Here is a 12,608-nt window from a genome sequence, read left to right as displayed (position 1 = left end):
AATGCAACTTATAAGAAAAGCTTTATTTATCTTTAAAGGTTCAGTTTTTATAACTTACAAGAGAAACTGGATATTTTCTCAAAAACAGATTATACAGATTAATTTACAAAACTAATGCAAAAACTGTACAGTATGTACAAGTGAAAAACAAAAATACAGTTGGTTAATATGTAAAAAAAAAAAAAAAAAAAAAAATCTTACCACAGGCATTAGTATTATGTCATATAAGTGTTTCACACCTATAAAAAAAAAAAATGGATACAAATCCTCTAGTATGAGCAGCTGTAAAGGAAACTACTAGTGCAACTATGAATAATACTCTTTATATTTGAGCAAATCTTAAACATCAGACTGATTAAGTGCAACAGTCATTGTTGTACATGCTGCTTCTGTAATTCACAGCACCAACACCTTCTAAACTACTCAAGAGCAAACAGTGGTCTGAAGTCTCTGATAGGTTAGACCAAACTACACCCAGGTTTTAAGACTCAAATCAAGCAAAACTTCTTTTGGTCAATAACATTTATATAAAAATGAGTGAGTGTGCAATATAAGGGGCCACATTAATAAGGTCTGCTGACTGTAAGCCAATATAATGCACGTTTACAGATCCCAGCCAATACAATACAATTAAAAAAAAAAAAAAAAAGAGCAATCTGTAATGCCCTGCATCACAGCAAGAAAACAAAGTAATTAGTGACCTCTATTCAATAATACCTGCAGAAAAGTACAAGGTCTGTTTTTCAGTGGTGCATGTTTAAGTAATACAGTTGAATTATGCATCTTTTTGTCCCAAACTTTCTCTGACTTTATTATGCAAACACTATTCTCATCTCATCTGCAGCACTAGACTTTGTTACTAGTACCAGGCGACATGTCTTTTCCAAAAAGTTGTGTAAAACCTAAAATGAAAATGGTTGTACATGAGAATGAGGTAACACAGACATTGACCCTTCATCATGACATTGACCATTATGAAAAGAGTTTCTCTCACGTTCAACAGGCGGCGCTGTGTACATGACCGCCTGCTGTAACAGCGCCCGCTAGCTGTGAAGAGGACTGACTGCAGTAACAGATGGCTTCCTTGAATAATACAGAGAGTGTGAGTGTGTGTGTGTGTGTGTGTGTGTGTGTGTGTGTGTGTGTGTGTGTGTGTGTGTGTGTGTGTGTGTGTGTGTGTGTGTGTGTGTCTGGTGGCCGTCAGATTCAGTTTTTGAAGGCTCCACAGTGGCTGGCTCTGCAGATAAACTCCTTCAGCATGTTGCCGTCGATCTGCCAGAACGCAGCGGTCTGCGTGACCTCAGTCAAGTGGTTCACACAGAATTTAAAACAGAACTCCTCTAGATCCTTCACATGAAAGAAAGCATGTGTAATTATGAGTGACTGAACATGCGAGCAAAAACAATATTACCATCTACGATTATTTTGATTAATTGCAAAAAAAAACAAAAAAAACAAAAAAAAACAAGCAAACAAAATGAGAGCGAGAAGAGCTAATAGTCTGGTAAACCAGGTGTTTGCTAAGCCAGGCCTCCAGGACGGTTTTGTGTTACCTCAGCATCATATCTGATGGCAGCAGACAGCAGAGAGAAGGCGTTCTCCACCGTGATGCCTCTCTTTATGATATGCTGGCACAACTTCTTCAGCCTGTTTTCACAGTATGAGGTTGCCAGATCCAGTAGCCCTGTGACAGACAGCCAAATCCATTCATTTTTTTTAATGGGTCCAACAAATGCTTTGACTTTTCTGAATTCTGCATTGTTTTATAACATGCATTGTGAATGCAAGGTTGACTTACAATTGTGAAATTAGTTACAAGTTACAGTGCACACAAAATATCCAGAAGCATACAGTACTAGATTACTAATACATGAAATGGCAAAGTTGACATATAGCAATGTGAAATGGTTCAGGAATGAGACAAATGTAGGGCGGGACTGAGAACAGATGTCGTTGAGGAAGAGGAGATGTTAACGTTTTTGATTAAAGATTATGAGGATATATGAGTTAAAAAAAACAATATGCACAGATAAATCATAATAAACACTGCAACATTCTGTCAAAAAAAAAAGGTCAATTTTGATTTCATGGTGACTTTAATATATTATTATGTTATATTATTGTTAATAATAACAAATTATTAATATGTATTGTTATTGTTACTGTAAATAATTATTGTAAATTATAATACATAATTTATTATTATTTACAATAATATAACAAGTATTTGCAAAACAATTTATTAATAATAAACTAATTATATAATAAATAATACATAATTGGTTATGATTATCATCATTTACAATATCATAATTTGCAAAAACAATAATAATTAGTTAATAATAGTACATAATTAGTAGCTATTATTATTATTAAATTATTTATTATTGTTATTATTATTAAATAATAATTTTACTACTACTACTACTACTACTACTAATAATAATAATAATAACTAATTAATTATGTATTATTATTATTATTACCACCATTACTATTACTACTATAAGAATCATTAATATTTTAATTTATATAATATTTTAGTGATCTGTATTCCCAAAAAACAACAGTGTGAATGGAAAGTGGACTGCAACTTGGCAACAAAAATGGACCAAAATGAGATGAGTCCACTGTAAGGCCAAGTAAGAGTACTGGGTTCGTTCTCCCTGGTTTAGTTTTGGTCCATTTAAAGGGGTGTTAAAACCCCCCAAAAGAGATGTTGTTGGTTTCTTTTACTCATCTATGAGTTTGCTGGAGCATTTTTCTGAAAACCCGGTCTGAAAATAGAGCAGAACCCACCGATGGCATCCTCAGGAGGAAGATCTACACTGTCAGTGTAGAGGAACTCCAGGAAAGAGCGGTACACTGGATACGAGAACTGGTCGATCTCAATCACCTCCTTCATATCCTCATTCCAGTGTGACTGAAACATTGATCTGAAGTGCTCACACCTGAAATGAGGAGTCAGAAATTAAAGGATTAAAGAAGAGAAAGTGATTGTACCAATTATTAGTCATGAAACTGAAGTGAGGTCCTCACCTGATTTTGAGAACAGCTTTATGGACGTGGATGTACTTCCCGTCGATGCTGAATTTGAGGTCAGAGGTCTCTGGATTGTCAAACTCTTTTTTAAGAGACTGGGCCACAGTCAGGAAATCATCATGCTCTGATAACAAACACAGCATAGTTATGTAACAGCAGTGACTGTAATGATTGTTTTCTGCAGAATCTATCTGTTAACGCACATTCATAACATCAGTATGACATGATGTAAATGCATTAAGATTCAAACAACAACGCCGCCAAAGTGAACGAAACATCAGTAAAATGATGGATTGCAACACAAACTCACCCATGGTAAGCAGCCGCCACATGACAGAGGGCGTGGCGAAGCAGGCGAAGACGTCGTCCGTGCTGGTGAAGTGCGTGAGGTGTGGCAGCACGATGGGCTGTCCGCGGCACTGCCCCCACATGTACACCTGACCGCTCTGGGTCTTTGCCGCAGAGGTGTGTGTGGAGTGACAGGCGGCGATCTCCACGATCCTGGTGGAGGGAGGAGGCGGAGTCAAAATAACAGGAAGCAATGGAGGAGGCCAAGGTGGAGGAGAGCAGGGACATGAGGAAGGATACATGCAGGAGGAGAGGGCACAAAAGGGAAAGAACCAAGGGAAGAGGAGGGAGACATCAGTCAGATTCTCATACAAGTCTTATTCTCCCAACATTAAAGATTACTGGGTTGTTAGTTTGATTATTATGCATATTCTGCAAACTGATATTAGCAGAGATAACTGCAGTGACCCCACGGGGAGGGTATGAGAGAGCTACTCCTCATACTACACTCAAAACAGGATGACCTACAGGAAGCTCCCGCCAGATTAACAGGAAATCTCCCTGGGATGCAACAATTCAGACCAACAATGGCACTGACTAAATGCAAACGTCAACATAATGCAGCTTTCACCAACATGAGCTCTTTACTGTGATGTCAATTAACTACGCTCCTTATCATCAGCCGCAAACCTAGACAGAATTAAGGCATCATTTTAAGGCGTGCTTTTGGCACAATGGCTGCTCCAAGCAATGGGTATTTATGCTGGTCACCAGCAATGACAGATTTTTTGCTAAAAAAGAAAATTCTGAAAAAAGTTCTCAAGATAATGGCAGATAGAATCAAGAGAAATGTCGATTATAAATATATTTCAGTCAATGCTAAAGCACAAAGTGTGGATAAGTACAAAAAGTACTGATAAAAATGGACTATTTCACCCAATATTTAGAGTGACGTATATTACTGTGCTTAAGACTAGAGTATCAAATTGTTAGCAGCATGCTAATGCCAAACTCTTCAGAAATCAAATATGAGCATGTGTGTGATGTGTAGGAGAAAAAATTAAGAGAGTTGCTGTTCCAAAATCATTCAGAGGATCTATATAGGTGAGGATTTTACACTACATAATACAGGCAGTTCATTGGGTTTTAAGCCCGGAACACACCAAGCCGACGGTCGGCCGTCGGGCAGTTTTTGTTCGTCAGCCGACTAAGTTTTCTCAGTGTGTTCTGCACCGTTGGCCGAAGTTGGTCCTCGTCGGCTTTGTTTTCGGCCGATTCGACATGTTGAATCGGCGTCTGAGCTCGTCGGTCAGTGAACAACTGTTCAGCTACTGCCACCTGCTGGTACGGAAAGGCATTTCTTTTCTTACGCAGGTGCAGAACGGACGTGCTACTTGGTCGTTGGGTGTCGAGCAGCGGTTTGGTGTGTCAGGGCAACTTTGGACCCAGACGCTGCCGACGTGAGCCAACCCCGCAGTCTGCTTTCGTCACCACTAGTTCATTGGCGTCGGCTTGGTGTGTTCCGGGCTTTAGAACATGCTTTAGAAATGCTATTATAGTATTTAATAATAATTTTAATTAGCTTTTATTTTTATAGTTATTTAGTTTATTTTAGTTTTAGTTGTAGCAATTTTGTTGTGCTTTTGTCATTTTTATTAGTTAGATTTTTCAATTTAAATGTTTCAATTTTGGTCATTTTAGGACTTTAAAGTAATTTTATTTCAGTTAGCTGCCAAGGCAAAATTTCTTAATTTTTGTTTAATGTTTTTTTCTTCATCTAAAAACAATTTAATAGTTTTTTTTAATGGTTTTAGTTAAAGGGATAGTTTACCCAAAAATTTAAATTCTGTCATCATTTACTCATTTTTTTCCCCATAGTACGGAAGTCAATAGGGCCCATGAAATGTTTGGTTACCCATATTCTTCAAAATATCTTCTTTTGTGTTCAGCAGAAGAAAGAAATTCATACTGTTTTGGAACAACTTGAGGGTGAGTAAATGATGACAGAACTTTAATCTTTGGGTGAACTATCCCTTTAACAATAACAATACTGTTTTGGAAGACAGTGAGTGATTGAGTAGGTAAGTAATTTATTCCCAAACCCCATTACCTTTCTTTCTCAGTCATGACCTGTACAGGACTGAGCTGGTTGCTTTTGTTGCCGGTGCCCAGCTGGCCGTAAGTGTTGGCCCCCCATGCAAACAGCAGGCCCTCGTCAGTCAGCGCTAGAGAATGAGCGTAACCTGATGCAATCTGTCAAAGACACACAATCACATATTTTCCACCCACTTACATTTTTTACATTTTTAAAAATCTGTAGTCACATGGGTTTAATGTGAAAAAACAAAAATGCTTGCTTTGATGTTGCCAATTCTTAGAAAAATCCAGACAGAATGTTTTTGAACTTATGCTCACCAAGGCTGCATTTATTTGATCAAAAATACAGTTTAAAAAAAAAAAAAAAAACTGTAATACTGTGAAATAATATTACAAATTAAAATATATGAAAATATTTTAAAATGTAATTTATTCCTGTGATGTCAAAGCTGAATTTTCAGCATCATTACTCCAGTCTTCAGTGTCACATGATCCTTCAGAAATCATTCTAATATACTGTTGTGGTGTTCAAGAAATTTTTTAATGAATACCAAGTTTGAAGAAAAGTATTATTTGAAAGAAAAATCTTTTGTAACATCATAAATGTCTTCACTGTCACTTTTGATCAAATTAATCCATCATTGCTCAATAAAAGTATTAATTTTGTTAAAAAATAAATAAATAAATAATAATAATATCTTAATAAACCCAAACCTTAACCTCAACAGTAGTTTATATTAGTATGTTACATGTACAGCTAACAATCTGTCTAAGAACATAGCAGATCTTCTGGTCCATACCTGCAGCACACAGAGGCCTTGTAGTGCAATCAGACGACATGGAGTCAGCTGGTTCCCATTGTTTCCCAACCCCAGCTGGCCATTACCATTGTAACCCCAGCCATAAACCTAAAACAAACACACATTTCACTACTAACAAGTCAGCGACACAGCTACATTGAGACGACACACATGCATACTAAATAGTCAATGTTTGAATGTTTTAAGCATCAGGCTGGGTCCTTACAAAAACAATAAAAGATATGAGTGGTTAATTTCATCCCTTACCTCACCATTATCCGCCACAGCCATGGACGAAGTCTGTCCACAGGCTATACTGACCATCACTTTGTTCTGCAGGCAGTTGGACACCTTACGGGGTGTTGGCTGGTTGGCAGTGGACCCTGAACCCACCTGACCACAGTTGTTGTAGCCCCACGCAAACACCTATGACGACTTATAATTAGCCAACCATGGTTAAGTTAGTTAACAGGGACATTAAGCTACAAATATTTATTTATAAAAAAGCCTGACTGGCCGTCTGAACATGGCTGCCAATGTTTTTGAGTGAGCTATACTAAATACTCTTTCGCTATACATAAGCTGAATATGAATTATTACTACAGACAAACACACAGTGTTACACGAAAGCTGATCTTGGTAGTTCCATTGAGAACAAAAGCCCTCACAGCTTAGGGAAAAAGGTCACATGCTCCTTATTACAGGGAGCACAATGAGGCTAAGCGGCTAACTATACTTGCTAAACAGATGGGGAGAGAGAAGAGGGTTTTGTCAAACCTAAATCCACCTAATGCCCTTTAATATGTAACCTACATATTTAACCCACTGCTGGAGTGAGAGACTGATAAAAAAGGAAATTGTTCTATGAAGACTAAACAGGAAGGATTTTGCTTGGATTATGGGATTAGCACGTGACAGAGAGCAAAGTTAAGATATTACTATATTCTGAAACTGTTTGACTAGTCAATGCTACTAGATTAGCAGCAAGTCACTAGTTTAACCCTAATTAATCGACATGGCTGTGCATCAATAGGTTGATCTGGGCATTTCATCTGTATAGTGTTTATAATGTTTGTAAACGTTACATTTTATTTACTGGTATTTTACGTTATTCTAAATGACCCAGTGAAACTTACAGTCAGGTGCAACTTATTTTCCAGAAAGTATGGTAGATAAACTTGTCAACCTCATTAATCAACCATCATACACTCATCTTGTGCTATGGATGGGTCACGTTGGCTGACTAACTGATATTAGGTTAAATCTGCAATCTCTTATGTATGGAAGTCCATTTCCAACACATATAAAAAATGGATGATTTACCGAAGCATTATTTGACATAAAAAGTACTAATTATGACATAATTTTAAATTATGAAATACTATTTCATAATTATGAGATAAAAAGTTGCAATTAAGATCATCTTATGAGATAAGTCATAATTATGGCATGTTGAAATTACAATGTAAAACCGAACAGTGAAATTAATTAAATGAAATGAGTTGGTTTCACTCATAATAATGAAAGTTCATTGTACTTAGAAAAAAGTTGTGTGAACTCAAAATGAGATTGCAGTAAGCTGAACTTAATATGACTGAGATGCAGCAGATTTCTAATTCCCAGCATGTTTTGCGTCAGACTGTATAAGGTAAATAAATGTTGTAATTAAGTGTTATCTGCACAAGATTAACATAGGGAGACATAAGTTAGTGTTTAAAGTTGTGTTATTTTAGGATTTACACGGGGTTCTGTTATGTTGGTATTGTAGGTTTTCCATTTTGTTTGATCATATACATGCATGTATATAATGACAGTCACTTTGATAGTTATAATAGCATGTGTTATTGCAATGACTTGTCTCATTATTTTATACTTTTGACATTTTATCTAATAATTTTGACTTTTCATCTCAGCATTATGACTTATCTCATAATTTATTCCATATCTCATATGAGATCTCATTATTTAATTATCTAATTATGACTTATGTGAAATCATGCTTTGGTAAATCATCTTTCATGTCATAATTGTCACTTAGTATCGCAATTTCGACTTTTGATGTCATTGTGACTTACCAAAGCACTTTTTTTCTTATGTGGCAGAAATGGGCTTCCATACTTATGCAGTTCCCAAAAACAATTCCCATGCCTCACCTCACCCTCATGGGTCAGAGCCAAAGAGTGGTGAGAACCGCAGGCCACCTCAGTCACCCTCTTGTTCTGCAGGTTAGCAGACACCAGAACGGGAGACACACCTTGATTGGTCGTCCCATTGCCCAGCTGACTGTATCCATTATGCCCCCATGCATACAACTCCCCCTCTGTAAGGAGAAGAAAGGACTTTGAATAAGACAACAGTACAAAATACATCCGCATTACAGTGGTTAATTATTTAGATAGAACTATAATGCAACCATGTTACTTGACAACTTTATTTGGAGTAGGGTTGTCAAAAGTACAGACTTCAGGACCAAGTCGGTACTGAAATTTTAAAAATGTGACAATACCAGCATTTCCCCCTAGCATTTTAAGCGCTGTTGAGCCGATTGTTAAACACCTCTGATTGGCCATTGTGTTCACGCGCTCAACAGACATGTCTGTGATTGGCTACAATGATCATTGTGCATCTTTGACGCTCTTCACTGAGCACTTACACAGATACACACGGGAGCATTTGAAAGCAGGTGTCTATCAGCGGATATATTAGGGATGCGCTGATAGACACCTTCTTTCAAACACTCCTGTGTGTCTGTGCAAGCGCTTGGTGAAGAGTGTTAAAGATGTCTATTTACAACATGTTTTTGAAGAGTTGATCATTGTAGTCAATCACAGACATATCTGATGAGTGCATGAACACAATGGCCAATCTGAGGTGTTTAACATTCCACTCAACAGTACCGACTTGGTCCCAAAGTAGGTAATTTTGATAACCCTAATTTGGAGACAGGCAAGTGATTTAATCAGATTTAGACATTGATTTGAACTTGTACTCACCTTCTGTGGCCAGCAGAACATGAGGACCACTGCCATAGCTCAAACTGACCAGCTTCTTCCCACTCAGACAGTCCAGCTTTTTAGGAACAATGGTGCTCTGACTGTCTCCAGTGCCCAGACAGTTACTGCAGTTTACACCTAACACATATACCTGTGTGAGGACAATCAGATTAGTTTTCATATAAAAGGTACAGAAGCTATTAGTGAACCTTTATTCCATTTCTACAAACTACTGAAACAGGTCATGCAAGCTTACACCATCAAGAGCCACACAGATACTATCAATTTCTTCATCAGCTTACTTCGTCACTGTGGGTGATGTAGATGGCCTCATTAGCAGATGCTCCAAAGATGCATGCCTGTCGTATGGAGGCGAGCTCCTGTGCACTCAAGAGGGTGAAGAGAGGCCACTTACTCACATCCACCATGGCAACACTCCTTTTTAAGTGCAGGGGACAGGCTTTGGAGATGAGAAGACACCTGAAGATACACCGCTGCAGTGCGTGCCTTTGAAACTGAACACATATGTTAAATGTCAGGGATATATAACTGCAATGGCACTATAGCATCAGAACAAAACTTGAACTGAATCGAGCTGAATGATGACACTACTGTATTCAGCAGAGCTACTTTATATTTGAATTGACTGTTTCATAACTGCTGAATTTTGCAACGTCAGCACTGTTACTGAATCAACATTGCACTGGCTCAAGCTGAATAATGACACTATTGTCTTCTGTAAAGCTGATTATAGCTGAATTAAGCTAATTTCATAATTAACTTAACAGTTATTGAACTTAACTAAATCAACAATGACAATAACTGCTTTGGAACAATCTGTGTTGTATAAGGCGCTATATAATAAAAGTGTGTTGACTTGATATAAAGGGAAGTGTTTATTAAAATTCACAATTAATTCAACTTTTAGTTTTTTAGTTGCACAAACAGTTCTGTGGCATAACGTGGATTTTTAACAGTAATAATATTACATGTAATATCTTAATGAATACTACAAGTATACAGTTTAAAGTAGTTTCAGATGAGGTATAGCATGTTACACTCCAGGATTCTTTTTTGTTAAATATACTGCAATTAAATATTTTCTCCAGACACTTTTTGCAAGTCATCAACCCGAGATGAATTGCCTTCACAAGGATGACAGATGACCACTGCAGTAGTCCAGGTCTTATACCACTATAACACCACAGTTCACTCACTTACACAATTTGAGGAAGTACAAAAAAGCTTTTGTGTGAAACAGTACAGAACTGATGGGTGATACAGCCTATTTTCCTGTTGCTTTGTCACTGACACACTTCGGTACAGTTGTTTATAACGAAACAGCTGCAAAACTCACTAACGTTAGCTATAGCTTTCATTGTAGGTCACTTTAACTGCTGATGAACCCGTTTTGCAAAATGCATTACAACAAAACAATCAGCGGACAGCACTATCTGCCTGTGTGTAATGTTCATGTGAAAGAAATCGCTAAATCAGCAGGGTTGGTTTAAACGTATCTTCTTGCAGGATCGCGTTACTGTATGTACGAGCAAAGCTCGGTTAGCCTGACAGCTACAGCATCGTTCCGTCAGGACATGAGGTGGATTCAGACTACAGAAAAACGGTTTTTATCAAGTCAACGCAGCAAAACCTACCTAATTACGACTTTGAGACCATGTAATTAGCGAGTTATCCAGTCCAGTACCTCTAGAAGTGCTCTCAGGCTGCAGCGCCAGGAAAATGCCCACGGAAGCGCGTTCACGTCAGCGAGGAAACAAACGTACTTGTTTCCTGATCACTGTTGCTACGGTTGCGTGAACAACTGCTCAACTGTCCAATCACAGGCTTCTTGAAAGTCAATCCTACTTCACGGATTGGCTACTAAGAGTAGGCGGGAGATAAAGTGGGCTGACTTGATGGAGTAAGGATTAAAAAAATGAACGCGAGGAAACTGGGGCTGTAAAATAAGACACATACATGTTAATACTACTAATAATAATAATGATAACAAGTAAGAGGAGGGAGGAGCAGGGGGCGGGACTTGGGTTGTAAAGATTTAACAGAGATCTTAAATCGTAATGTGAAAATTCAAAATATATGTATATATAGTTATTTACGTTTTTCAGGTACTGTAGGTTTATTTAACTTTAATGACAGAGACATGTATTTGCTAGGATCTAATATAATGACACATGATCCGGTTTTCACCGAGCTTTTACGTTCACTTTAGCCATAACCGACTGTATTTACGTGAGATATACCACGTGATGGGCAGACCAGTCAGGCGCAAAAAGAACTGAATTCGGGATCGCGCGCTGTCTGAGAGCGCGCTTTGGTGTGTGTCAGCCATAGCAACGACTACAGAATAACACTTAAAGGGACTTTGGTCATAGTCAGCGAAATACCACATTTGAGTTCTTTTTTGTCAAAACTTAATGCGCATAATAACTTGAAAAACTCTTTTTGAAGATCCTTGATAGGCCTAAATGTACACACAGGCTTTGACATGATCTCCTCCACGCTCTCTAATATCCCGCCTTCACTAACGGCAAATTAATCGATAATGAATTGTGATTAGATGGTAATTTTGTTCAAAACATACTATACTCGCAATGGACTTACTTGCACAACTACTTCCGCGTTCTACTTATTACGGCTCGAGCGTTTCCGGTCAACTTATATACAGAGAGCTTCTTATGAAAACGCAGATTATTACTATGTTTTAGGGCTGCCAAATGTTTTTTTAAACAATTAATCATATTCTCTGCATTAACATTAATTATCTTCAACCTGCTGAAATGTTTATTAATATATTTCGCTTCCAAATGCGCATTCTGAATAATAAATAAATATAAAACAGAAAAAAAAAAGTTATAGAAGTTCAAGTTTATGAAAATGTAAAATGTAAAAATATAATATTTTATATAAAATATATATTTTACAAAACAAATTTTACTTTAAAACTGCAAGAAAATCAAAGCCAAAAATCTGAAGAAGTTTTGTTCCAAATTTCAGGTTGTTATTGAAAAAATGAGCTATCAGTAAGATTTTTTTTGGGCGCAGTACTAAACTTTTTCACTAGATGTCAACCAAGCTCCATTACTGACCATATAAGGGTTTGAGTGATCTGAACCATATATTTTCATACAATTTATGAAGTAGACATCCTATATAGAAGTAGTATGGGAAGTTTGTTAGAATTAGATATGAATTCAGCCTCTAATAAACATAAAAAAACATGTATGTGGGTTATAGATCGCCGCCACAATCATAAATGTATTTTTTTTTTTCTATTAAAAACATTTTCAGACCTTTTTTTCTCAAAAAAATTGAATGGATGTTATCTTTTATACTCTTGGCATGAAAACAAACATGTTTCAACCAATCT

The 12,608-nt window shown here is 37.1% G+C and overlaps 1 protein-coding gene across 2 annotated transcripts; it reads right to left on the bottom strand.

Annotated features, from left to right (window-relative positions):
- Positions 1–4: 4 nt before the first annotated feature.
- rcbtb1 (regulator of chromosome condensation (RCC1) and BTB (POZ) domain containing protein 1) lies at positions 5–11,074 on the bottom strand. 2 transcript variants are annotated; one of them, XM_051901987.1, is made up of 12 exons: positions 10,926–11,074; positions 9,523–9,735; positions 9,221–9,371; positions 8,381–8,547; positions 6,495–6,653; positions 6,228–6,335; positions 5,441–5,583; positions 3,353–3,543; positions 3,040–3,166; positions 2,800–2,951; positions 1,554–1,684; positions 5–1,347 (listed from the first exon to the last, which is right to left on the bottom strand). In XM_051901987.1, exons 2-12 carry the CDS (start codon positions 9,646–9,648, stop codon positions 1,207–1,209), a joined length of 1,596 nt encoding a protein of 531 aa, XP_051757947.1. In that variant the 5' UTR covers positions 9,649–9,735; positions 10,926–11,074; the 3' UTR covers positions 5–1,206. The 2 variants fall into 2 exon arrangements, with proteins under 2 accessions (XP_051757947.1, XP_051757937.1); XM_051901977.1 differs by having other exon boundaries at positions 10,876–11,043.
- Between the last annotated feature and the right edge of the window lie 1,534 nt (positions 11,075–12,608).

This window comes from Ctenopharyngodon idella, chromosome 1 (genome assembly GCF_019924925.1).
Source record: "Ctenopharyngodon idella isolate HZGC_01 chromosome 1, HZGC01, whole genome shotgun sequence".
In the NCBI taxonomy this organism is placed as follows: Eukaryota; Metazoa; Chordata; class Actinopteri; order Cypriniformes; family Xenocyprididae; genus Ctenopharyngodon; species Ctenopharyngodon idella.
The sequence above is the reverse complement of the archived record's forward strand: the minus strand, read 5'-3'. Positions and strand labels throughout refer to the sequence as shown.